General features: G+C 47.8%; 9 protein-coding genes across 9 annotated transcripts; 3 read left to right on the plus strand and 6 right to left on the minus strand.

Moving 5' to 3' along the window:
* Positions 1-219: 219 nt before the first annotated feature.
* Positions 220-2,417, plus strand: F5Y00DRAFT_262735 (nucleolar GTP-binding protein; the record flags this gene model as incomplete). Its single annotated transcript, XM_048011430.1, has 4 exons — positions 220-349; positions 419-950; positions 1,041-2,316; positions 2,376-2,417. 4 exons carry the CDS (start codon positions 220-222, stop codon positions 2,415-2,417), a joined length of 1,980 nt encoding a protein of 659 aa, XP_047864277.1.
* Positions 2,418-3,841: 1,424 nt separating this feature from the next.
* F5Y00DRAFT_91359 (acyl-CoA N-acyltransferase) lies at positions 3,842-5,590 on the minus strand. Its single transcript, XM_048014328.1, has 3 exons — positions 4,956-5,590; positions 4,343-4,753; positions 3,842-4,246 (listed from the first exon to the last, which is right to left on the minus strand). The coding sequence occupies exons 1-3, from the start codon at positions 5,328-5,330 to the stop codon at positions 4,103-4,105; spliced, it is 930 nt and encodes a 309-aa protein (XP_047864278.1). The 5' UTR covers positions 5,331-5,590; the 3' UTR covers positions 3,842-4,102.
* Positions 5,591-7,057: 1,467 nt separating this feature from the next.
* On the minus strand, positions 7,058-10,390 carry F5Y00DRAFT_262737 (uncharacterized protein; the record flags this gene model as incomplete). The annotated part of the gene is made up of 7 exons (XM_048011431.1): positions 7,058-7,882; positions 7,943-8,140; positions 8,201-8,622; positions 8,669-8,981; positions 9,033-9,491; positions 9,554-9,823; positions 9,890-10,390. 7 exons carry the CDS (start codon positions 10,388-10,390, stop codon positions 7,058-7,060), a joined length of 2,988 nt encoding a protein of 995 aa, XP_047864279.1.
* Positions 10,391-13,231: 2,841 nt separating this feature from the next.
* Positions 13,232-16,860, minus strand: F5Y00DRAFT_238996 (uncharacterized protein). The gene is made up of 2 exons (XM_048008032.1): positions 16,398-16,860; positions 13,232-16,346 (listed from the first exon to the last, which is right to left on the minus strand). The coding sequence occupies exon 2, from the start codon at positions 16,276-16,278 to the stop codon at positions 13,600-13,602; it is 2,679 nt and encodes an 892-aa protein (XP_047864280.1). The 5' UTR covers positions 16,279-16,346; positions 16,398-16,860; the 3' UTR covers positions 13,232-13,599.
* Positions 16,861-16,867: 7 nt separating this feature from the next.
* On the plus strand, positions 16,868-18,294 carry F5Y00DRAFT_91465 (pyrimidine 5-nucleotidase). Its single transcript, XM_048014329.1, has 4 exons — positions 16,868-17,324; positions 17,384-17,412; positions 17,476-17,937; positions 17,991-18,294. The coding sequence occupies exons 1-4, from the start codon at positions 17,260-17,262 to the stop codon at positions 18,161-18,163; spliced, it is 729 nt and encodes a 242-aa protein (XP_047864281.1). The 5' UTR covers positions 16,868-17,259; the 3' UTR covers positions 18,164-18,294.
* Positions 18,241-19,129, minus strand: F5Y00DRAFT_91486 (CSE2-domain-containing protein). Its single transcript, XM_048014330.1, has 3 exons — positions 18,924-19,129; positions 18,748-18,862; positions 18,241-18,662 (listed from the first exon to the last, which is right to left on the minus strand). Exons 1-3 carry the CDS (start codon positions 18,963-18,965, stop codon positions 18,400-18,402), a joined length of 420 nt encoding a protein of 139 aa, XP_047864282.1. The 5' UTR covers positions 18,966-19,129; the 3' UTR covers positions 18,241-18,399.
* Positions 19,027-20,260, plus strand: F5Y00DRAFT_238999 (uncharacterized protein). The gene has a single exon (XM_048008033.1). It carries the CDS (start codon positions 19,291-19,293, stop codon positions 20,047-20,049), a length of 759 nt encoding a protein of 252 aa, XP_047864283.1. The 5' UTR covers positions 19,027-19,290; the 3' UTR covers positions 20,050-20,260.
* Positions 20,261-20,430: 170 nt separating this feature from the next.
* On the minus strand, positions 20,431-21,463 carry F5Y00DRAFT_91579 (uncharacterized protein). The gene has a single exon (XM_048014331.1). The coding sequence runs from the start codon at positions 21,256-21,258 to the stop codon at positions 20,740-20,742; it is 519 nt and encodes a 172-aa protein (XP_047864284.1). The 5' UTR covers positions 21,259-21,463; the 3' UTR covers positions 20,431-20,739.
* Positions 21,464-22,046: 583 nt separating this feature from the next.
* On the minus strand, positions 22,047-24,604 carry F5Y00DRAFT_239004 (Queuine tRNA-ribosyltransferase). The gene is made up of 4 exons (XM_048008034.1): positions 23,830-24,604; positions 23,677-23,743; positions 23,370-23,620; positions 22,047-23,310 (listed from the first exon to the last, which is right to left on the minus strand). Exons 1-4 carry the CDS (start codon positions 23,883-23,885, stop codon positions 22,401-22,403), a joined length of 1,284 nt encoding a protein of 427 aa, XP_047864285.1. The 5' UTR covers positions 23,886-24,604; the 3' UTR covers positions 22,047-22,400.
* Between the last annotated feature and the right edge of the window lie 545 nt (positions 24,605-25,149).

Here is a 25,149-nt window from a genome sequence, read left to right on the forward strand (position 1 = left end):
ATAGTAAGATAAAGTTATCGTTGATAAGATAAGATAATCGATAAGGAATTTTTCTGCGCCAAGATTTCGCAAAAGTGCAACTCCCACTGTCCCTCCACTCCGCCTTTTTTCAAAATACAACCAAAAAAGGTCGATAGGCTGAAGAACAGCTGGACCTGAAGCGGCTGATTTATCAACAATCCTAACTTAGGTACATAATCGCATTATCTGTCGCCCAATATGAAGACTACTTGGAAGGATATCCCACCGGTCCCGACGTCGGAGGAGTTTCTTGATATTGTTCTGTCGAGAACTCAGCGACGTCTACCCACTCAGATTAGATCCGGATTCAAAATTAGTCGTATCCGAGGTTCGTACACTATTGGCATTGGTCGCGTCCAACTTGCAACTTGTGCTCGGTACTAATTGGCTTTCACAGGATTCTACACTCGTAAAGTCAAGTTCACTCAAGAGACTTTTACGGAAAAGTTCGCTCAAATTCTTGAGAGCTTCCCCCGGCTCCAAGACATTCATCCATTTCACAAGGATCTTCTAAACACTCTCTACGATGCCGACCATTTCAAGATCGCGCTCGGTCATCTTTCAACTGCGAAGCACCTTATCGAAACCATCTCGAGAGATTATGTGCGACTTCTTAAGTATGCTCAGAGTTTGTTCCAATGCAAGCAGCTCAAGAGAGCCGCGCTCGGTCGAATGGCAACTATCACCAAGAGACTAAAGGACCCTCTACTATATCTTGATCAGGTCCGCCAACATCTTGGTCGACTTCCCTCCATCGATCCCACCACCCGCACTCTCCTGATTTGCGGATACCCCAACGTTGGCAAGTCGAGTTTCCTGCGCAGCGTAACCAGAGCCGACGTGGACGTCCAGCCTTATGCTTTCACCACTAAGAGCTTGTTTGTTGGTCATTTCGACTACAAGTACCTTCGTTTCCAGGCCATTGACACGTAAGTTATTTCAACATCCACCATTGCGCCGAACCCCGTATTCCCTAGCCCCGAAGAGGAATCAGAGTAATTTATGCTAACGCAAAACAGCCCCGGTATCCTGGATCACCCCCTCGAGGAGATGAACACAATCGAAATGCAGTCTATTACTGCCATCGCTCACTTGAGGTCCGCTATCCTTTACTTCATGGATCTTTCGGAGCAGTGCGGTTATTCAGTTACCGCGCAAATGCAACTATTCAAGAGCATCAAGCCCTTATTCGCAAACAAGTTGGTCTTTATTGTCATCAACAAGATCGATATTTTAAGGCCCGAAGAACTGGATGAGAAGACGAGCGGCGAACTTCAGTCATTAGTCTCCTCCGGTGAGGTAGAGTTGCTCCAGCTCTCCTGCAATACGCAAGAAGGCGTACAGGAAGTCAAGAATGCCGCTTGTGAACGACTTCTTGCGGACCGAGTTGCCCAGAAGTTGAAGGCAGGCACGTCAAACAGCGGTGCCATCGGTGGCAGGTTAGCAGATGTTATGGCCAGAATTCACGTGGCGCAACCTATGGGCGGTGCTACGCAGGAAACCTTCATCCCCGAGGCTGTGAAGAACCTCAAGAAATACAACAAGGAAGATCCCGAGCGTCGCAGATTGGCCCGTGACGTTGAAGCTGAAAATGGTGGTGCTGGTGTGTACAATGTGGACTTGAAGGCCGATTACATTCTTGCAAACCCCGAGTGGAAGCACGATAGGATACCCGAGATTTACGACGGCAAGAATGTCTACGACTATATCGACCCCGATATTGATGCCAAGCTGCAAGCATTAGAAGAGGAAGAAGAGAAGCTTGAGGCGGAAGGATACTACGACTCGGACGAAGAGATTGACGATGCCGAAGAAGCAGATATTAGAGTGAAGGCGGAGATCATTCGAGAGAAACAGGCACTAATTCGGAACGAGGCGAGAATGCGTAGAGTCAAGAACCGTGCAGCTCTACCCCGCAAGGCTATCAAGAAACCTCTATCTCAACTTGAGGATAGTCTTGACCAGATGGGTGTTGACACTCAAGACCTGCAACTCAGAGGAAGATCGCAAATGGTGACCCGTGGACGTTCTCTCACCAGAAGTCGCCAGGGTACTGAAGATCCTAACGCCATGGATATCGACGAGACGCCCAAGGAGAGACTACGCTCCATGAGCCGGGCGGCAAGCCGAGCAAGAAGCCAGCCGGCAACAAATAGACGCGACGATGGTGTCCAGGATGAGGAGACGAGGACGAAGGCAGAGAGGCAGGCTAAGCTAAGCCAGAGGAAGATGAACCGCATGGCCAGACAGGGTGAGGCTGATAGGCACATTGGCGCTACGCTGCCTAAACATTTGGTAAGTTTTCTCTACTATATACCACATACCGTGCGGTCTTGTGCTAACATGATAAATAGTTCGCCGGTAAACGAACCATGGGCAAAGCGTCTCACCGTTAAGAAGTGCTTTTCTACCCCCGGTCTGTACATAGTTGGTTTGATATGGCATATCAGGTTTTTTTTAACTTTGCTCTGGCGTTCAGGACGGATATGATACTTTCCAGAGACGTGCTCCGCCGCGTTTACGACTATTTTAGTTGAGTCAATCGATCATGAGAACGAGTCTGCGTTGAGGTCCTTGGTGTGACTCGTCTATGTGAATATATCGAAGTAACGCATCTCGGATTTCTCTGAAGACCTGCGGCATAATCGTGGAATTAAGCAGTAGCCACATACGATTCTTGAAGCCCCTCGGTTCCCTTCCACTTGTGATAGATGCCTCGAAGTCACGAACTCGTAGCATTATAACTGGGGTTAGAGGTATACTTACATACCTACCAGCCAAGTATACGAATAATACCACGAAAGAGCTAAAATACAGTTATTTTTACTTAATTCGACAACGCCAGGCATAAAAATCCCCTAGTAACTCACAGACAATAATCTCAGACCATGCTCATGCTATATATCCCCAACCTTTCATCACGCCCAGCAGTCCTGCCTGCCCATAACCTCGTTTCCTTGCACCAATATAATATAATATAATGCCCACGGTAATAAATCGACCCAGCGTATGAATGCGTACGTACTAAGACATACTTATAAGTGTTAGGTACCTAACCTCACGTCAGACGTTCCCAAACCATCCGATGTACCACCTCCCATCCGGCATCCCACGTCTCTCGTCAGCACGATGATCTCCCCTTGCCGCTTGCGTTATCTCACCTTACCCTCTACCTACTTATCTCAAAGCGGGATCGGACGCCAAGGGGGGGGGGGGGGGTGTTAAAGATTATTTTTTTATTCTATTCTATTCTATTTTATCTTACCTATTTATCTATTTATGTACCTATTAATTACCTATTTGGAGCGTAATCCCATCATATGTTCCTATACAAGCAGCCCGCATGAATATATGCAATATATCTACCTAGATACCCATCTTCATCCGTATGACGTACCCGATCGATTACCCTCCCACGGGTTACCATCTCGGGCAATCCTCATTTTTTTTTTTTTTTAAAAAAAAAATCTTATTCAAGTCTTGAGGCCATAAGCACGTCTGTTAAAAGCAAGCAAGTCATGAGGTCCAAGTTAATTAGCAACTCGCTACTACGCTCGTAGCCTCAGATGAGAATTACGAAAAGGGGGGGCTATAAAACGCGACAGTTATTACGCATCCTTAAAAAGAAAGGAGTGAGTTGTAGTGATAACAGAGTGATGAATTCATCAACGGCAAACGCACGTTGCACAATATCAGGTAGCTATCTAGCTATCTAGGTCCCTAGCTGGTAGTCTATGTGTCTGTCTATATGCTCATTGACTCCTAGCCCTAGCTGCCATTATCGGTTATGCAAATGCCGTAAAAGTCTTCGTTCCACATGGATCCATGAACAAACTGCATAAAATCACCGCAATTGGACGATAGAAGCAGCGTCGTGTTTCTGTCCTCGTATGTAAATGCCGACCTTTTTTTTTTTTTCTTTCTTTTACCGGTAGCTTTCCTCCGTGATTGGGTATAGGAACTCGCAAATTGTTGCTTGTGTGAGTTCAACGCAAATCTCACCTCACCTTACCTGCACACCTCATTCCGATTTACCGGCCGGTCTGGCCAAAATGTTACGAGCGAAACCCCGAAATGCCGATCAGCCGCGCGATTGTGGTCTCGCCGAATAAGAGGGTAATCCCGTGATCTTGAGTGACATATCGTGCCAACCTCCGCCGCCAAATCCCACCGAACTCTCTCCTAGGTGCAAGAAGCCGAACCGCTCATAGAACGCAACCAAGTACTAAGGCCGAAGGCGTTAGTATGAAGAGTCCCGACCCGCATAGGGACCAAAAGTAGGAGCGAGAAGAAATAATGAAGAGAAACAAATAATACTTACGTCTTGGCAGATAAGCGAGCAACGCAGTGCGCACTCCGAGTTCCTGAGCTGCTGAAGATACGACTTCATGAGGAGCTTTCCGAGGCCGCAGCTCTGGAGCTTAGGATGGACGGCGAATGAGTGGATGCAGACGGTGCTGCCAGCCTCCTGATGGCCCAAGCCAGTTGTGTTGCGCTTGTTAGTGCGGAAGTCACGGGGATAGTCCATGGCTTTGTCAGTCACAATTTCGTCGTGCGATCGCGTCGCCACAATATGCGCCATCAGAACACTTTTGGCGCCGTTTTCGCGACCCGTCTCGACGGGATGCGCCGTCGGGAACGTATCGATCTCAAAGCCCTCAGTTTTATCAGGGGCGACGGTGCAGAAGAGACCGAGACATAGTTCTGGGCATACTGTTAAGCGGTACTCAAACTAGTTGTGAGTTAGCAATTCCTTTCTTTAGACGAGTATGGGTATAATCTAATACGAGTTTAATATATAGTATATGTATATGATATAGGGGTAATCACGTGTAACCCAAAAATGACATGGCAACAAATATGATATATCAAACTGAGATATGATATTTCAAAAAATTAGGTATGAACCTGAACCTGAAACGAACGCAACTCACCTTCTCCCTCGTAGCCCGATGCGCCGGGTCTGCAAACGCAGCATCCTCCAGTGCAACACAGCTCTCGAGGTCTGAGATTGTTAGAGGGCGCACATTTGGTAGGAATGGGAACGGAACGAGCTCCTGAACCCGGCCGAGTCTGCCCGGAGGCCTGTTGTGGTGGTGTCGCTGGGTATAGTTCTTGGTCTGAGTTGCTTCTATAACGTCGTCATCCGGCAGGTCTTCCGAGTCATCGACAGCGTTCTCAACGACGTCCTCTCTAAGTAAAGCAGCCGCTACCTTCAGGCCTGCTATGCCTATGGCTGTATTCTTGTCGGTAGCGGTGACGGCAGGGTTGTCGCTGACCCTTCCGGGTCTGGCGGGAGATTCCGACATGCTTGTCAGTTTGTCGAGCCTTTTTTTTTTGGTCTCCGATTGGCCAGTCTAGCCCGGGATGTCTAAGACGAAAAGGAAGTATTTATTGGGCGAGGGACTGCAAAGAGGAGGTTCAGGTAGTATTGGAGGCGTTGGGACCGAGGCGGGGTGCAGATAGGTAATAGACGCCGCACACACACATATAAAATTTTATCGACCCGAGAATGCGCTGCGATCAGATAGATGTTACTGTGGCGTTGGGAGTTGAATATTATAGGTGACGAAATATGTAGGATCTGTGATGTTCGGATAGTAAGTCACCTTGGATGGTGATGATAATATAAATTATCAGTCAATGGGAGATCAAGCTTATGCGGTAGGTACTTGAATACTTGTTTCCTTGAAAAAAGGATTAAGAGGTAGAAGAGCCAATTGAATTTACCGAAATCGGAATAAGCAACTACCGTACCATGTAAAACGTAAGGGACAGGAAAGAAGGAGGGAAGATGAGGGAATAAAATAGGTACCTAAGTTACATAAATTAGAATAGGAAAAGGAAGGCACAACCGACCACATCATCCTGAAACGGCTTATTTGCTAGCACGTATAACAGTGTATAGAAAACGCCGTTAGAGTTGGCTGGCGTAGTACCTAACAGTATAGTAACAGCAGTAACAGCAGCAGCAGTAGCAGCAGCAAGAGTAATGAATCTCCTCTTTCCATTTGTTTCCCCTGCCCGCATGACTTTCTGCTTAAACAAGTAAAGCATAGATTTACGCACGCCCAATCATATTTTACCATGACGAGCATTTCTCCTGTTTGTCTCAGTCATCTTCACACATATGTACCTCTTACTCAACCTCTTACTCACGTCAAAGCCACGGATAATCTACTGGGTACTGGGTACTTGCCAACAACCCCACCGTAAAGAAAAAGGGGGGAGGGGGGGGAGACGGGGGATAAGGAATTAACAACAAATATCAAACAAATATCAAAGCAGTTCAGAACCAGAGGGTATCATTGCCTATCATCTCTGTGGTATCGTACAGCCGTAGCCTGCTAGCCACGCCATCAAATCGTCCATAGTGGTATCCGCCTGTCCATCCTTCAAGCCCGTATTGCAGTCTACCTCCCAGCCAACCCTGACCCCCCTTTTCTCCCTGCCAGTCCGCCCAGTCCGTAAACATGGCTGTCGTCGTTACGACGGAGACTTGTCTTTGCATGTCCTTCGTCTTGGGAACGGATGGTAAGGATGTGGGATATCCGATAAGCACCCCCAAAGCAGGCTAAAAACCGTATAAAAAAGAGAACCAACGCCACCTCATCGGGTGCAAACGAAACAACTATGGTATTTTTGCCCAAGCTGTGTCAAATTTTCTGTGCTTTTCTGTGGTATCGTCCGACGGCGTCCTCCCGCTCCAATCTGCAACGCCGTATTCCGCCTCGCGCAGCTCGTGGTATCATGTCCAGATGTACTCGTGGATATAAGCGTCAAGTAAAATCGTTCGCAGCCTTCGTCCGGCGGCCTCCGAGGGAAATGAAAGAGAAGAGAAAAAGCCCGTAAAACCTTGAAACCTAAAAAAAAAAAAGAGAAATAAGAGATGAAACAAAACTATAAAGCAGAGAGTTGAGAAAATCGACCGAAAAACGCAGAGCCGACCGATGCATGATCATAGGATCGGGTATTTGTACGCCAGGGTATATCCAGCCGGGGGGGTATTGCACGTAGAGCATCTAAAAGACGGAATCTAACGGTATGGTCCAATCGGACCGGGGTATCCTGAATTTGTGGAATGAGAAGTCGACGGTCGACCACTGTCGCCAGACGCACGCGTGCTGTGGCGCGGTGTCATGTCACCGCCGTGGGGAATGTTGTTAGGTGTTAATTTGTTGTCGTAGCCGTTGCTGAAGTGACGGCTCGACCAAGGGTTACTGTCATCGTCTGGAAGATTGACGCCGCTATCGTTCCAGGGGTTTCGATCAGCATTGAAGCTGCGAGTCGACTCTATCGAGATGAGAGATGACTTGGACACATTGCTTGATCCCTTGAAAAATGTGTTCATCGAATGAGAGCTGTTCTTTCTGCGATCAAGAGAAGACAGGAGCTGAGACGGCTTCCGGAGCTTGTCAAAGATGGTGGTGGTCCGCTGTTGGATCATGTCTTCGCCAAACGCCGGTTTCGTAGGCGAGTCTGTGCCAATGGGAGTGGGGGCGTGCTGGAGTAATTTCGAATCAAAGTACTGAAGTGAGTCCTCGAATGAGTCCGACTTCGGACGCGGGATTGCGCCCTTAACAATGGTACCATCGACGCTGGCAGCCGCGAACTGCTGCATAAGGAAATCGATGGCATCACGGAGGCCACCAGTATTGTTGCGAGTGAGCTTCCAAAGTAAAGTTACGGTGCGCTCCCCTTCCTCTGTCTTCTCTTCGGGATTCTCGTGCACTTCAAGAGATACCTCATGCTGAGTCTTGAGCTTCGAAATAAGCTCGTTAACAAATTCAGGAGACTCGAGAAATTTGACAAGAGATGGAGTCCGAGTCAAGACCAATTCGTGAGTTTCAGGGACCATTCCCTTTGAAGTAGATGTTAGCATTATACACTTGGCTCATGGTTCAGGTTCTGCTGGACTTACCAAGAACTCATCGGCACACAGGGGTACCTGCCACTCTGGACCGGTAACGGTCACCTCATCGCTAGCCTGCTCGGTACTGGGAAAGACAATCTTGCAATTCCACTTCTTCTCAAGTTCCTCGATCTCTTGCAGGCGAGCAATAAGCTGTCGATGGTACAGACGGTCAACGTGCACAATCTGAGAAGTGAACTCGGAATGCTAAGAATATATGTTAGTGACTCGGATATATGGTATATATTCGAAATGTCTATGACTTACTGCTCTGTCCACCATGTCCAGAATCTCAGTCTTGACTAATTCAAGATTCTGAGCGTTTCGAGCGGGAGTACGGCAGATGACATTGTCAACTTTGACGTCGTCATCTTCACGACCCATGCCTCCTAGTACGCCTGTTAATAAGCCCGAGCCTTGGCCGCGCTGGCGGGGGAGGTTCATACCACGATCCATAGCGTTCGAGAACTTGACAAAAACAGAGTGTTTTTTCATGATCCGCTGGATGTGTTGACCGCCGATGCCGATGATTCGCTTGTGGTATTGGTCAGGAACGTGGAATGAAATAGAAGCAGGCATCTCCTGCTCTACCAACGTCATTCCTTGCTTCATGGAATCGTATGATGGAGCAATAACGTCGATGTCGAAATTATACTCTCTGAAACTATCAAAGATAATTTGAACATTGCCTACACTGTGTTAGCTAGACTCGTGAATTACTATTATCTGACTTACTCTGTGTCATGATTTTGTTGATCTTGCCATTCTTCTTGCCTGAGACGAATTCCTTGTGCTCATTGGCGAGCTCAATCTTGACCCGAATCTGATGCTGAGTCTGATTGACGAACTTAATCTGAGAGAGAACGCCGAGGGCCTGCTTCACAGCATCATCAGAGCCGTTGATTGTGAACGTCATTTTGTCAAAGGAGATATCCGCGTCGGAACTGGCAGAGATATCACCAAGCATGGCACGGATTTCGTGAGGAGCTGGAAGCTGGGAGATACCAGCTTGTTGGATCCACCATGACGCAAAGTAGAACTGGCCGGCCTACGCTACGGATTAGTATCTGATCACTTATTGAGCGTCTTAGGGACATACGAGGGACATGATTTCTTTCATAGTGCGTTCGATGTGGAGTCCTTCCACACCTTGAACCCGAATCATGTTGCGCTGTGAGGCAAGAGGAGGGAACATGATAAATGTGCCGTTAGTCTCCATAATTTTTCGAACTTTGTCCATTCGGCCAAGTAGGATGCTATCAATCTTGGGAGGTGAAACTACGGCATCTTTCATGAAGAGTTTTGTCCTGTTCACCAACTCGTGGATCTTGCGCTTGGCTAATTCTATACCTTGAGGATTCTCGCCAGTGATAAATATCTCTTCCGGGTTCCGACGACTCGCATTCGGCGGGCAATAGCGGTGCAATTGGGCGAATGGAGGAAAGTAGATGGCCGTATTGGTGACCGACTCGATCATTTTGATGTTCTTTCGAGAGCGGCCGCACACGATCGGGTGCAACGTGCTCTCAAAACGCATGATATCCAGCTGACGTCCAAGCTATACTCCACATTAGTACCGTTTATTTAACATTCGTTACGAATTCGAGGCTCGGAATATACCAATTTGTCAATAAAGATGAGAACCTGGGTCTTGGCGTGTTCCGTAGACTCGATATCTCCGTAGATAGCGACCCTCCACCTTTGGTCTCGAATAACCTCGACGTCACCATTTAGGCCGTCGACCGTAGGAGTAAGTTTTGGGCCGAGAATAAAAATATCAACCCCGCAGAACACGGCGAAAGTATCTAGAGCATCGGTGACGTTCTTTTGTAGTGCACCAGCTTGAGCATCGACGATCAATCCATAATCTACGTCAACAGTAGTACACCTCTACAATTCTTAGTTTAGCGGCACGAATCATTTATCACGTTACAGATAGAGCCGAGATGTGCATACCAATGCTAAAGGGGTATCGCTCAAGATAGTCTCACGGCTCTTGTGGACGAGTTCCGGAGAACCGGAAAGGCACACCGTTGTGACTTGCGACTTGAAACCTTTCGGTACGCTTGAGACGACGTGTGCTTCGATCGGTAACGGTCCTTTCGTAAGTTCTCTACATAAATTCTGTAGATTGGCTAGGTTCTGGGCGTGGACGGGTAAGTCGTAAACGGGGATGTCATCGGGGGCATCTCCTGGGTGCGTCCACCTAAAGACGGCCTCTCCAGTCGCATGCAGAATCTCCTCCGTGTTGGGGCCGGCGAGATCGGACGCGAACGGGACGTTAAAGGCGAAGTGAATAGTACTGTCGGCGGCAGGCGAGGGACTTAACGGAGCTCCCGGAGCTCCAGCCTTCTGGTGGGGATTTATGGCGGTCATGTTCATATTCGGTCTTGACGACGCGCCGAAGTTGGGGCTCATCCTCTCGGGCCAGTGACGCATATTGGCGAGCTTTTGCATGGTGAAACCGGGGGAGGAAGGAAAGAGCCTAGGAGTGTAATAGGTGAGGGTAATTGAGGAGTTGGAAAATGGGGTATCTCGTGCGGGAAGTTCAAAGAAGGAAGAATGAGAAAGAAATTAGAGAGAGAAAAAAAAAAGGAAAGCGAGTAAGGAAGAGAGGAGGAAACCGGAAAGTGTCGTAGACGGCGGCTTCTTCTCTAACCTTTCTCTTTTTGCAAAGATGGGCAACCTCTACAACTGCTGGCGGGGAGGTTGAGAGAATGAATAATGAGGAGAAAGTGGAATTGACGGAATGGATGGACGGATGGATTTTGGGACATGAGATGTGGTGGACTGGAAGAATCGATGGAACGAGCCAAAAGCCCGAAGTGTCGGGTGTGTCGAAGCTGCAGTCAGCAGCTTGTAAGCTGGCCAATAAGCATGGCGGATTCCGGGGGGAACTGAGTGAGAAAAAGCCCTGGGGGAGCCCTGACTGCCTGAGCAGTGTGGTACGTATCGCAATTAGCTTGGTTGAATGCCCTGTAATTGTTGTGTGGGCTTAGCGCGGTTGGTAGACTGGTCCAAACTCATTCCAGTTCTGGTGGGGGGCTGCCGGACCACTGATGCACCGTTTGGCGCAAGTTACCTCAGAGCAAGTGGATGTACGGCAAGTTCTACCATTAGATTAGTACTTGCTATTAGCAAGCACAGTGGGAAATTGAGTTAGCCCTAGCCAACGGTTACATGCGTAAAGATAGACAAGCAAGTATTAGATCTAGGTAGTTATATGTACCTTGTAACTAACAGGTATTGGCATACATAGGTAGTTTCTTCCTGGCGTCATCATTAGCTGTGATATTTCACGTATTGTACAATCAATCTACCTCACCTCTTTACATACCATCTACCTCCTTTGGATTTCGATATTGATATATCTATGAATATTGCTTCTAATCAACGATATAAACTTAGGTAATTACAAACCCCAAGACATTTTTAGAAATGAGTCCTGCCTTGGCTTTTACGCTCGTTACTTTTTTATCTCGAGGCGCAAGTCTAATTGCATTGCAATGCTAGGTTATAGTAAGTATTGTACATGTGATAGACCATTACCTAGGTTAGGTACTCGATCAGTGAGTGTAACATTTCCATACATCTAATACATCTAACTATCCATTTATTCGTTCAATGTTTCTACTTGACGTTATGTACCTAATGTAAGTCACTCACATGTATGTCTCTTCAATACTACATACACTACATAACTCACTCAAATTTCAAACAAGCTTGCGTATTTGAATGGCTATTACATAGAAAGTGGCTATTAAAAAAATCATTTATGGCCCGTGGTTGGTTTCGTATGTAGAATGTGGGCAACACGAACTTAAGGAATACCTAAGAAACAAGGTAATAAGGTACTACTGTATGTGAGTGGCCTGCTTTTGTGGTATACAGGGATGTTGAATTACATATTAAATTTCTTGTCTGTCCTTGTCTGTCCTTGGTTAAATCCTGGTCTACCCGATTTGAGATGTTCGGATGCATTCCAAACAGACATAGCCACGGTGCACAAGACCACAGTTAGCCAAGTTACGGTACTGCACTTTTCCACCACCTATGCTTGCTACATACATACCTACCTATGTATGTACATAGGTAGGTAGGTAGCAGATTGTTAATGATTGCTAGTCCGATCTTGTTCGACCTTACGGATCATGGCCGGACGTAGGTAACCTGCTCGAGCCGACCTAGAATCTGATGGATCACGGCACGGGATGTACATACATACATACATACCTATATTATACATACATATCACATATCTACTGCAGTACTTACATATCTGAGTTGGCAGATCTCCCGCGTATTCTTCATCCCTTTAATCATTCCCCCGGGTCCTACGAGAAACCCAAAAAACCAAACCCGCAACACGGACATAGCGTAGCAGCAGTTGAGCAGTATCAATTAGGTTTAGATTCTGTAGAGAGACGCCGTTTAGACATCCTCCAAGGTTACCAATTTCATATCTTACCTCACCTAAGCTCACCGCGAGTCTAGCAATACCTACCTAAGCTCGATTCCTCCAAGTTTAGTTGAAAACGTCGAAGAAAGCGCCACATACATAGTACTAAAGCACGGACGCTGTCTTGTACATCAGCAGCAGCAGCAACCTTCCCATCGGTGGGTAATGCCACGGGGCGTCCTATATATTGAAATATTGACTCGTATATTTTTGGTCTGCTTCTATTTTCTCCCTCCCTCCAGCCAGCTTACCGTCCTTCCTAGCGGTACTCTCTCTATAAACGGCATCGGGCTTATCCGGGGGCCGCGCGTCTTTATACCTTCGCCATCACTACCGAAGCTCCGGTGGTTGGCGGTTTATACATACGAGTAGTACTACATACGAGCAAGGCCCTTACCCCAATCGTAAACTCATGGATTCCGGTTCTCGAGCCGTCGTGGAAAAACGATACTGTCCCAAAGCATACCTCATCTTCTATTGCTAGCTACTATCGCGAGTCAATAAATGGGATAATGGGGAAAAGCAAGCATTAGAGACACTTATTGATAAAGGCAAAATCCTACCTAGAATATTAATACTGTTTATTTAAGACCTCTCTATTCTTAGGCAAAATATTCCTCAACTTTGACATATTAAATCTAGATAGTAGCCGGCTTATAAAAACGAGTGTACTGCCGAGCGTATCTCGGCTAACATTCCACAGCCGTATCAAGAGCGATGGGAGTAGATAGATGGTTGCAGCACTACATGCACCTATCTTCCTCGCTTATGCAGATCAGAGTTCCTGTCAATCTAAAGTGGAGGATAAACATGCACCGCATCACTGAGCTAACGGAATATATAGTGCTTCTGGGTCCTCTTTGGTGAATGCCATCTGGTATATATTATATACAGTCCATGCAGATAAGCACTTGGCTGGGTCGAGCTTGGTCCCGTGGAGGAGCTCTGCATGCCACCACCCATTCCAAGCCACGCCCCTAACTCAACTCCTACTATCCATAGAATCCCCTCCATACCAACGCCGAGCAGATCTTTGTCTTGCTATTATAGTACGATGCCAAGAATCATGGCAAGTTTCAACTTTAATTCCTCATGTAGTCAATTATAAGACTACTTAGCATTAGAGAGGATCCAATCTTCCACTAGTCGTCCTCAGATTCGGTTACAGTATCGTGTTGATGTACTGCCCCTAGTGTCTGACACGTATTTATTGGTATACTTGCCTTCGACTATTGTCGGCGTAAAGAATCTCTTGCTGAGGCGCTCGGGGCTGCTCAATATAAGTGACATCCCCTTCTGGGTGAGGCGGCCTATCATAATAACGCTCTACCGGCTGGATGCTAAACTCGCGCCTGGGCATATCACGTTCCGACGGTCTTGGGCCGAACTCACGAACAACCGCAGACGCAGCATCCCTTCTTACCTCAGGGTGAACGCTAGCAGCATATCGCCTAGATGGCACCTCGGGTCGTACGGCCTCAACCCTGTTGTAATACGGCACAGCATCCGGCGGTCGGACGCTTGTAGCTCTAGGTAAATAGTCCCTTGGCATATCCTCGGGAGCCCGCCCTGTTGGTGCTCCTCGGACCGAAATAAACTCCTGGTTCGGTGCTCCCATAGGTTGTATAGGATAGTCACGCTCACGATAGCTTCTATAATCAATACCATACTCCGGCTGCGTAATGACACGTCGAGGAGCATATGTGGGCGATGCACGCCGGTAAATAATTCCATCCTCCTCAAACGTCTCCCCAGCCACGCGAGATGGGGCACGTAGTGGTACTCGTTCGTAGACTAACTCACGCTCGGTCGGTCTTGGGGGTGGTACGACTGAGTGACGCGTAGCGGCGCTGGCTCGGGGAGGATCATAATACTCGCGGCCATATTGGTCAACTAAGATACGAGGTGGAGGAGCAGGGGGAGCCATAGTAGGCGAGCGTCTCTCCACAACGACAGGTGAACGTGATCTAGCACGATCCGTATAAGGTCGTACACTCGTCCGTCCATCACGTTGATATGTAGGAACATCCCGGTAGGGATAGTTCACCGAGTAACTCGCCGAGCGTGGAGGGCGCGACTCTATAGCACCGTAGGGAGCCGGATAGCCGTAAGGAGATTGGACTCGTTGAATATATTGCACGATCGTCCCATCCGGCCGCCGTTCTTCGTATACACCACGATCTAATCTTTGAGTCGCCGGGGCGACGGATTGGCGCAAGGGTCTTGCATACGGATCATCCAGCCTTTCAAACCCATACGGAGGTCTCTCCGCTGGTACATGCGTAGCAGGATACTGGTCACGGTGTAGTACAGATACTGGTCGTTCGATTTGCGGCTCATCGTACACCAACTCTTGATCGTGTCTAGCATCGGGTCGAAGGCGCTTTTGAGGACGGACGAACTGAGGTGCTGATAGAGGTGAAGGCGATCGGGGTTCGGGTTTGATATAAGGAGATCCTGGGGCATCTGGTGCTCTCATTTCAGCCTTTCTCTTGTTCTTCTTTTTATTCTTCTTCTTGCCTCCTTTATCTCCCTGAGGGGAACTTTCTGGACTTGTGACAACTCCATGCTCCTGCCTTAGAGCTGTAACTTGAGCCGGTGCGCCTGGCAAAATGCTGATATCCGGCTCGGGCAGAGGGGGCCGCCTAGCTACCGCCAACGGCGAGACATGAGCAGGCTGGGGCGCGAAGGGCGAAAGATCGTGAGCGCGAACCACGGGTGACTCTCGCTGTCTGAAGTGAGCACTAGGAAGTAACTGGTGGGAGTTATGGATACGGCTGAAGTCATTAGGCTGGTCCGAATCTGTATTGCCAGAGTTATCGGATCTACTAGCAGCACCACTGTCTGAGCTGATAACCTGTGCTTCTACCTGAAGTGTCTGGCGCGGATGTGTCGCCACATCTCCTGCACGGCTAGTATTTGCGTTGTTATAGGCTGCGTGATCTTGCACAGACGTGGCTAAGCCACTAACGCTCGGCTGGGGCTGGCGGGAACTACTCGCGGTGTGGGTGGGTTGTACGCTACGACTAACATCTGTTTGGTAAGACGATGCCGGAGTGTGGACGGGTTGAGGAGCAAACTGCTTTTGCTGTGGAGCATGTGCAGCCTGCTGAGCCGCTGAGGCCGGCGCATCTCGCATGTATACATCCTGGTGTGTTGGGTTCTGGATTCGGGGAGAGGCACGAGAGTCGGGTGTTTCAAGTGGGCTGGAGTAGAAGGTATTGTCGTCAAAGGAGTCACTCGCATCGGAAGCAGTACAAGCATTAGGAGTATCGGAACTTGGTAGAGGAGCAGTAGCTTGTACGAGAGTTAGTGCCTTTGCCAAAATGTCAGAGAGGTCTAAATCAACTGGCTGCTCAGAAGGCTGTAGAGGAGCCTTCGCCAAAGCCTTTCGATGCTCGAACTCTTCTTTGAGTCCTTGCTCGAGTCTTAATCGTTGCAGCTGCAGCTCTGCCTTGGCGATATAACCAGATGCTTGAAGCGAAACAGGGTTGGCAACGGCCTTAGCAGAATCTAATGGTCTTGAGACACCTGGAATGGATGTGTTAGAGCCCGTCGAAGCTACGGTGACAGCTGGCTGCTGCAAGTTTGCCTTGAAGGACTGCAGATTGTCCACCTGATAAGAAGTGAGGTTAGGTGCATTTTGCGAAGGTTGTGTAGATGAGAGAGCGACGCGATCTCTCGCGGGCGCAGTAGACTGTTGAGGAGTGACTGGTTTAGCCACTTTGATACGAGGATGCTTCCCAGATACTATGGTATCCCGAAAGTTGATAACCTTTTGATACTCGCTGATCTCATCGAGATCAGTAGATGTCAATGCGCCGTTCTGAGCGCCTGGCTGATAGCCTAGGGCTATGGGTTCTCGTGCGATACTGGCTTGAGCCATGTTTTTCTTTCTTTTGTTCTTTTGTTGGAATCAACTTATAACAAGAGAACCATCCATAGATCAAAGGTCTAACACCCAGTTAACAGTTAAGATTAACAATGAAGAAAATACACGATTACTATTTTGTGATGGAAGATGAGTATCACGTCGAAGAGAAATCAGGTTGATAACTCCTTCGTTGCTTTTTGCATGAAGTCGAAGAAGGGAGAATGGAAGACGTGTCGCACAACGGGTCGAGCTCCAGTTAGAACTTTAATGGTTTATTTTTTTTCGTCGATAATGCATTTTAGAACAATGCCGGGAACTGCACCGTGCATGGATCCACATGTATTGTACAGCTGAGGTACCTACCTACGTACAAGTACATCTTGGGCGGGTGCAAGTACCTGAGTAATGTACCTAGGTACATACGCAATTCCCGTAGATTCAATTCCACTGAGATGTGATAGGTACCAAGAATTAGATAAGCAAGACCTCGGCAAAAAACTGTTTATGGCTACCTACATTTCTGATTACTTCATCGTTTGCTCTCGCTAAGATGTTTAAAGCAAGGCTAGAGTAGGACAATACATACACCATGCATGTCTTCGTTTTGCCGGTGACTCAAAACGAAATGTAGAGCAATATTAACAATCAATAGCTATGTTTAGAATATATTCAGCATAGTCATTATATCAAAAAGAGGAACTGAGTATAAATATATTTGTATTAGTCCTGCTTGCCGAGTCTTAATTGTGATAATTCTTCAACTCTTACTTCCTTCACCTACCTAGTTAACTACCTAGACTATTCTACCAACTTCCCCCTCACCCGCCTCGCCCATCTCAACCGCCCAAAACGGGCCAACAACTAACATCTAACATCTACAAGCTTCTCATCCAGCTTTAATTTTTAACTGCTTCCAACATTATAAAGTTTATACTTGCACCATATTCGAATAACTAGTGGTTCTCGTCAAGTTAAAACATATTTACGTCAAGCATGGGATCACAGACTGTAGTGCCAGTGCCTAATGGGGCAACAGACTCTAGACCTGTTTTATTCTTGTGAGACCATCTTCTCTCAATTAACTAGATATATAAGCTGAGACTAATGGTTTAAATAGCGACATTGACAATTGCCTTTATCCTAGAAGTATGTCCAGCTCACTTATTAAACAACAGGGAGGGATTTATTTCATACTAACTACTACTTCAGGCGCCAAAGTCCATGATCTAATGGCAGACCTAATAGACAGATACTTCGCGACACATCTAGGTCTTTCAGAAGAAGAAGCCATCAAGCTTCACCAAGAGTACTACAAGAACTACGGTCTTGCTATCGAAGGTCTAGTACGGCATCATCAAATCGACCCCCTGGACTACAACGCTAAGGTCGATGACGCTTTACCTCTCGAAAACGCCATCAAGCCGAATCCGCAGCTGCGGAAACTACTCGAGGATATCGACAAGTCTAAAGTGAAATTATGGCTTCTCACTAACGCGTACGTCACGCATGGCCGGAGAGTCGTTAGGCTTCTAGGAATAGAAGACCAGTTCGAAGGCCTTACGTACTGCGACTACTCGCAAATCCCGATTATCTGCAAACCGCATAAGGACATGTTTGCTAAGGCGATGAAAGAGGCAGGAATAGAAAAAGTCGAGGACTGCTACTTTGTTGGTAAGTACATACATATACGCATATACCATCTGGTAGTAACTAACTCTGCCTAGACGACTCATTCGCCAACGCACAAGGTGCTCAAAACCTAGGCTGGACATCAGTTCACATTGTCGAAGAGGGACTACCAGTCCCGGCATCCCCGGCATCCAAATACCAGATTAGACATCTGGAGGAGCTACGGGGGATATTCCCGCAATTCTTCAAGTCGGAAAACCAAGCATAAACAAGCGGCATATAATATAGAGCTCGGGGATGGCATATGGCATGGGTCGAGGCGTTTTGGGTACATGCATCATCAGAAGGGGACAATAGAGCTCAATGTTATAGAAAATCATAGTTAGTTATAGTCTAGACTAGTTATAGCCCTTTGGCTTTACTGATAGACTACGAGAAATCCATAACGATAACCAGAACGCCTAACCAGGGTATCAATATTCTACCACTCCACCCTATTCCTTATTAGTGCGGGCGTCTGATACTGCGAATGACTGCGTCCAACTTGGCCATCGTATCTTCCTTCTCCTTGATAGCTTCCTGTCGCTGCGCCTCAGCGGCCTTAAGCTCCTCCTCTAACTCCTTGATATTGCGCTCTTGGTCCTGTTCGCTGTTGTCGAGGCCGGGGAGTAGGGAGATGAGGAGTTCGATCTGTTGCTCTTTTGTAATGAGGTCCTGGGCAAGCTCGACTTGCGCGGCTTTGAAGACGTCCTCTGGGTGGGGGTCCACTGCTCGGGTTCGGCGGGTTAGTATCCGGGAAATAGCCAGCCGGATAGGAATATCTGGACATGAGATCGGATTGGGTTGACTTGCCCTCTTCTTGGCCAGGCTCTTGCTTCACATCTCTAATTTGATCGTTGGGACCTAGCGTCTCGAGGTTGTGATGTCGGTTGATGTAGTGAATACATGCGACGAATTGCTGGGCCAGCTGAATCCTCGGAAGTCAGTTATTATTGGAGGATGTGGATATATATATTTGAAATACTAACCTGATCAACAGCATCTTGCAATTGAGTAAGTCTGTCCCCCATGGTGGCATGCCCATGAGCTCAACGGATTGTGTTGGTTTGCGGTTCGGAGCTTACACGCATTGGCATTGGTTGAATCGACAAGGTACGGAATACGGAATACGGAATACATGTACAGGGATATGATGGTGTGGTGGGGCGGCAGGTTGCAGTAGGTAAATGCATGTGCTACTGAGAAAGATTTATCGATAAGGAGATATAAGATAGTACGTACCTACGGAATACTCAACAAGCAAACTGCCCGAAGAGCTCTCACTCATCGATTCTCTCAACTACATCTTGGTATGGGTATTTCGGTACCGACCAAGGTCCTTGGAATAGTGATGGAATGAGGTCTATCATAACCCACCGTTCGATATGGCGCCAAAAGTCCTCAACCGCTCCACTCATTAACACCATCTCCCATAAACGCTCATTCAACCGCCATGGACGCCCCTTCTCGGACTCAACTCGCCCTTTAATATACCCCGACGCCATAAATAGCGAGCACAATGATCTAGCATCATACGCTGCCTACGCCGCCCGCACAGGCCTAGACGTCAAGTCCACCACGTACGTCGGCACGCGGTACGAGTACACCGTAGCCGACTCGCTCGGCGCCCTCGGGTTCGACCTGAAGCGCGTAGGCGGGCGCTCCGACTGCGGCATCGACCTGCTAGGCACGTGGCATGTACCCTCCTCCCCAGGCCATGCCCTCCGTGTCCTCGTGCAATGCAAGGCCCAAGTATCGCAGAGCTCAAAAATCGGCCCGCATCACATACGCGAGCTCGAAGGCACGTTCGCGGGTGCGCCGCCAGGATGGCGCGGCGGCCCCGGCCTTCTGGCATTCCTGGTCTCCCAGAAGCCGGCTACTAAAGGTGTCCGCGATGCGATGGCCACCAGCAGCTGGCCTATGGGCTATGCCTTGTGCTCGCAGGACGGCGGGCTGGAGCAGATGTTGTGGAATAGCAGGGCCGAGGAGGAAGGGCTAGAATCAATGGGTGTTACTATCAGGTTCTCTGATAACACTGCCAAAAAGGCCGGGAAACAACTGACTTTAACCTGGAGGGGTAAGCCATATCTTGCAGGACCAGTCTTCGGTAAATGAACCAGCCCATGCCTTTATATGTATATTATGACTGGGATGAGTGTTCGTCAGAAGTCGAAGGGGAAAGGAAAAACGTCATTCAACCACACAAACCCAGTGTATTATAATATCCTATGTATATAGTTCCCTGTCGTCCGACTATAAAACTGTCTACTAGCTATAAATATGTATAAAGCACCCATAAGAATATAAAGCGACGCTGCCCCGATTTATTGCGATGGTGGTAAATATTTCCTCTTTATATAACTAAGCCGCAATATTTTATTCAGAATATAATCAAGATACCATCGAAAGGGCATTATAAAACCTATATATATATCAGGTACTCTACTAGCACCGAGAGTCACGACACATACAATATAGTCTCATTCTAGATAGACATAAGATATTAGAGACGTTGTATTAATCAACTTTCTTGAAATCCATATTCTACACGGGTAAACCTAAGGTCCAGTTTGAGCAGGTGCTGAAAACACCAGAGACCACGAGAACCACACACGAAGCATCATCTCCTATCCAATATACACTGACGAATATGCACAAAAACGCTCTTCGGAAACCACATCCAGTCAGGATTACCTATCCTAACCGAACAGAACCGAAACCAACCCAATCCATCCATCCATCCATCCATCCATATATTCTCTCCTACCTACCCTATAACTACCAAATCCTTACAACTAACTAGCCTCAATCCTCCCAAATCGCCACCTTCGCCCTCTCCGCCTCCTCCAGCCTCCTCTTCTCCGCCTCGCGTTCCTCCTCCTTCCTCTTGCGCTCCTTCTCCCTAACCGCACGATCGTACGCGCGCTGCTCCTCCGTCGGCCGCGGCGCCCGCACGCCCAGCGCGCTGGCAATCATGCGCCGGGCCACCGCGTCCGTCTTCTCGGGCCTCTTGCCTTCCGCCCCGGAGCTCTCGCTGCTGCCGCCCCCGCCCCCGCCGGGAATAGACTGCCACGGCGGCGTGCCGGCGCTGTACGATGGCGAGCTGGGTGTCGGAGGGGGCGCGGTGAAGCCCGAGCCCTCGACGGAGGGGGAGACGGGGGACTGGGACTGGGCGGGGGCGGGAAATTGGGGTTCCGTGTCTGAGGGCACGTCTTCGTCTTCCCAGGAGTCGGCTACTGGTGCTGCTTTCTTGCCCTTGGATTTGCCTTTGGGGGCTGTGGAGGGGGGGTTGAGGGATAGGTCTGACATTGCTCGAGTGGCCATGGTGGGATAGACTGGGAAGTCTGATGGGAGTACTGGGTGCTGGTGTTGCTCCTCTCTAGGTTAGAGGTGGTGATTATCCACAAGGCCGGGATTATCACCAGCGATTTGAGGTTCAATAATAAGGTAGCTAAGCAATCAGCGTCACGGCTCGGTTGTAGTTTTTGCGAAGGGTACGTGATGCCAGTATGCAACGAGCCCAATTGCTACCATACGACGGGGGGCCGAGTATGTATGTAAAGGTGTGATCTGCCCGGAAAAGTCGATCGAGGGTAGCAATTGCAGATTACCTCACAGCAGGAAGGTTGGACTGACATATGCAAGTCTGACCCTGCTGTGAGACGAAAGCTCGGGGAACCCAAAACCTAGATCATCAAAGGTGGGGCTAACCGATCCACTTCCCCGCGAACCCGAATGTTGCACGGGCTAGGCGCATGGACCTTCGCTCATATGTTGCTTTTCTCTCGAGAAGGCACGTCTGTTTCGAAACGCACGCTTGCCATTGTGTGGTACCTACATATTATAGGGTGTCTATTGTTATATAATCGAGGTCTAACAACATCGGAACCACTGCCGATATATTTAAAGATATAATATATACGAAATCAAATGTATGAGAGTTGAAGGCGAACGTTGTCGCTTTCTCTCAGATCACCTCTTTCGCGAAAACTAGTGAACTTTCAATAAATATTCTTATCAGGAAGGATTAAAACGAAATTATAAACCATAGCAATGAATAAGGATAGTTAGGCTGTAAGTTCCATAATTGGAGTACAAGGTTATAGGAATTGCTCTCGTTTTTTAATATAAGTAAAGTATATGTATTAGTAACTACTAACTAGTTATAGTTATTAGTTATTGGTAGGGCTGAAAAGATGAGTCTACTTCTAGACTCATATTTAAATTGTACGAGTAATTTACGACTTTCAGTTTCTACTTCGGTAACGCAGGTGTTTATGAATAGGCATTGAGATCTTGTTTATACAAAGCCAGAAAGATAGCTCTGTGGTATAAGACAATGGTAAAACAAGGGGAAAAGTTCATCAGTATTACTTCCAACTCGGTTGGAATAACCCGGTACCTAAGCATTCCCGCGTCGGGATATCACGGCTTCACGGGCCACACAAACAAGAATAAGTAGCTTTTCATATATCTTCATATAGATCTACCCCTACACCCCGTAGGGCGTCTACAGCCCATTTCGGGTAATTAGCTTGATCCGGGTATAAGTTCGCGAAGAACCGCCGCAGGAAAGCCGGATACTTATCGGCAATAATTGCCTCCCTGACCCGCTTCATCAGGTCCAGCTGGTACCAGACATTATGCATGGTTAGTAAGTGCGCAGCTACCGTCTCTTTAGCCGTGTTGTGGTGCACGAATGCCCGGGTGATGCCCATCCCGTCCTTGCGGCAGCAATTACACCCGCAGCCATCTTCTATAGGCCCGAAGTCGTTGGCGTATTTGGCGTTGCGGAGGTTGAGGACGCCGTATTTTGTGATTGCGTTTCCGAATCTGGCTGTGCGCGTAGGCCAAACGCAGTCGAACATGTCGGCTCCCAAGGCGACGCTGACGACCAGGTCCTCAGGATACCCAATTCCCATCACATACCGGGGTTTCAGCTCAGGCAAGAGCGCGGTACAGGTAACTACTACCCTGCAGTAGTCCGCCTTTGCCTCGCCACCGCTGAGTCCACCGATGGCGATACCCGGTGTATCTCGAGCGACCATCTCCTTACAACACTCCCTTCGCATATCAAGGTCTAATCCGCCTTGGATAATGCAGAATAGATTCTGTGTGGTTGGGTTTTTATGCGCGGCGATGCACCGATCTAACCATCTGACGCTGCGCTCCATTGCTTCTCGCATCCGTACAGCGTCTGGTGAGGTAGTCACTAATACGTCGTCTAGTTGCATCATGATATCGCTGCCGATGGTATTCTGAAGAGATATGGAGTGCTCAGGGGTAAGAAGCATCGGCGTGCCGTCGTGGGGACTCAAGAATCTGACACCCTCTTCTGTGATATTGGCCAGCTTGAGTAAGCTAACCATCTGGAATCTATTTATGACATGTTAGCGGTTAAGTTTTTCTGTAAGCTAGACTTCCCAGTGGCATACCCTCCGCTGTCTGTGAGTAGGTTGTAGTTCCATCCTTGCAGTTTATGTGCCCCTCCAACTGCAGTAAGTACCTCCTGTCCAGGCTTTAGGCCTAGATGATAAGTGTTATTCAGACACAGACGACAACTGGTCTCTTCCAACTGTTCTGGAGTTAAGCCTTTTAACGATGCCTGTGTCGCCACAGGCATGAAGACTGGAAGTTGGACTGGTCCATGAGGAAGAGTTAAGATAGAGGCTCGTGCTCGAGTTGTCTGGGGTGGTGGTCAGACTAAGTTCTAACCCGATATCTTATTTTATGTTCACTTACGGAACACCTCGCGACGAGATCGAATGTGAGAGCCGCCGAAGACGATGAGGCTATAACGCTAGTCATCCTGCTCAACATCAACACTACCTGGTAGACGAAGCATTCACTGATTTACTGATAGAATTGCTACGTCATTGGATATTGGATGAGTACCTAATGAAACCAGGTTTATCGGTCCCTGACTTATTAGTAAGTGGGGTTAATTGCATGAGGCTGCATGCGGAAGTAATTAATTAAGCGGTCGAGTCGAGTCTTTGGTCAAAGGAATTTGGATTCTGGAAATTATTTTTCCATTTTCATCCATGTCCACTTAATGAGAGGTCATAGGGACTTGGGGACTTGCTTGGACAGATGAAATTTTAATTTTATTAAGTGGCCTGTGTGTCGGTATGCCCTTCCGGTCTCGACCTGTACCTACATAATAGCTGACCTATCGCATTTCACCGATTTCGCCGATTTCTTTGTACTACATTAGGTACATTCATTTCTAGGCTTTTCCCGGCGGCCGTATATTCGTTTCATCGATATTTGTATTAGTGGCTCAAAATAAGTAAATCGGTATAGCGTACCTAATGTATGTATATATGACAAGAGATACGCGAATGTAGGTGTAATAATTTAGGTAGTTGGGAATAGGTAGAAAGAAGTTGTCTTTCTACGTATCACCTACATCATGTATTTAATCTACACACGTATGGATGTCCTTGCAGTGTTTTCATGTAAAAGCTTCGATACAGCAAGTATGACAAACATGTGACTTTCCCTTACTGGAAAACTTTATCACAAGTGGAAGCCATTGGGCAGAAGTCAGATCGTACCGCGGCAACATCCTTTATTTTTGATGCCGGTAATAGGCTCTCTTCTTCCTTTAGTAAGGATATCCCCAGTAATATCCCCCAGCACTTTTCAACCTGCTTCAGCCCTTTCCCACAAAGCCTCGTGGCCCCCAGCAAATTCCCCCCCCCAAGTCGCGGGAGAAAAAATAAATAGTGGGCTGTGGCCTGACAGACCCTGTAAGTAATTCCGAATTCGGGAACGATCGGGCATAAACTACCAACGACGCGGCTCCTCTTGAATCGCACCTGGGCCTAATCTGCTAAGGTAAGAAGCAAAATTTTGTCACCTCCTTCCTCGACCTGCCACCAAAATCATACGATCTTGACATTGTTAGACATTTATGGAAGGGGACTCGGCCAGTCCACCCGCATTTTCCTCCTGTATCCTCCTGTATCCTCCTATATTTTCCTGTCGAATGAGACGCTAGGGCGTAAAAAAAGACAGTTCTAGCCTTTCTTTTCTTACCTACTCCTGTCTCATTACCACTAGGTTATTATGGATCTGTTGGATCTTGAGACTTGTGGTAGTCATCACAGTATCTTTTAGGCGTCGACGACGTTCTGTGCGTCTTGTGCTCCGAGATTCCTCCTTCATTTACACGCTATTTTCAACCCGCAATCCGCAATTCGCAAAGAT

The sequence above is a fragment of the Daldinia vernicosa genome (genome assembly GCF_022497035.1).
Source record: "Daldinia vernicosa strain CBS 139.73 unplaced genomic scaffold F5Y00scaffold_27, whole genome shotgun sequence".
Taxonomy (NCBI): Eukaryota; Fungi; Ascomycota; class Sordariomycetes; order Xylariales; family Hypoxylaceae; genus Daldinia; species Daldinia vernicosa.

Bases quoted from the DNA above. Each gene is read 5' to 3' on its own strand.
- F5Y00DRAFT_91359 (XM_048014328.1), bottom strand. From the start codon at position 5,330: ATGTCGGAATCTCCCGCCAGACCCGGAAGGGTCAGCGACAACCCTGCC. The intron at 4,754-4,955 runs GTGAGTTGCGTT...ACTCACAACTAG, and splicing joins ATCGGGCTACGAGGGAGAAG to TTTGAGTACCGCTTAACAGT. The intron at 4,247-4,342 runs GTAAGTATTATT...CTTCGGCCTTAG, and splicing joins GCTCGCTTATCTGCCAAGAC to TACTTGGTTGCGTTCTATGA.
- F5Y00DRAFT_238996 (XM_048008032.1), bottom strand. From the start codon at position 16,278: ATGGCTCAAGCCAGTATCGCACGAGAACCCATAGCCCTAGGCTATCAG.
- F5Y00DRAFT_91465 (XM_048014329.1), top strand. From the start codon at position 17,260: ATGGGATCACAGACTGTAGTGCCAGTGCCTAATGGGGCAACAGACTCT. The intron at 17,413-17,475 runs GTATGTCCAGCT...CTACTACTTCAG, and splicing joins CAATTGCCTTTATCCTAGAA to GCGCCAAAGTCCATGATCTA. The intron at 17,938-17,990 runs GTAAGTACATAC...AACTCTGCCTAG, and splicing joins CGAGGACTGCTACTTTGTTG to ACGACTCATTCGCCAACGCA.
- F5Y00DRAFT_91486 (XM_048014330.1), bottom strand. From the start codon at position 18,965: ATGGGGGACAGACTTACTCAATTGCAAGATGCTGTTGATCAG. The intron at 18,863-18,923 runs GTTAGTATTTCA...CCGAGGATTCAG, and splicing joins TGCAAGATGCTGTTGATCAG to CTGGCCCAGCAATTCGTCGC. The intron at 18,663-18,747 runs GCAAGTCAACCC...GAACCCGAGCAG, and splicing joins AGAGCCTGGCCAAGAAGAGG to TGGACCCCCACCCAGAGGAC.
- F5Y00DRAFT_238999 (XM_048008033.1), top strand. From the start codon at position 19,291: ATGAGGTCTATCATAACCCACCGTTCGATATGGCGCCAAAAGTCCTCA.
- F5Y00DRAFT_91579 (XM_048014331.1), bottom strand. From the start codon at position 21,258: ATGGCCACTCGAGCAATGTCAGACCTATCCCTCAACCCCCCCTCCACA.
- F5Y00DRAFT_239004 (XM_048008034.1), bottom strand. From the start codon at position 23,885: ATGCAATTAACCCCACTTACTAATAAGTCAGGGACCGATAAACCTGGT. The intron at 23,744-23,829 runs GTACTCATCCAA...GATGTTGAGCAG, and splicing joins GATAAACCTGGTTTCATTAG to GATGACTAGCGTTATAGCCT. The intron at 23,311-23,369 runs GTATGCCACTGG...TGTCATAAATAG, and splicing joins CTACTCACAGACAGCGGAGG to ATTCCAGATGGTTAGCTTAC.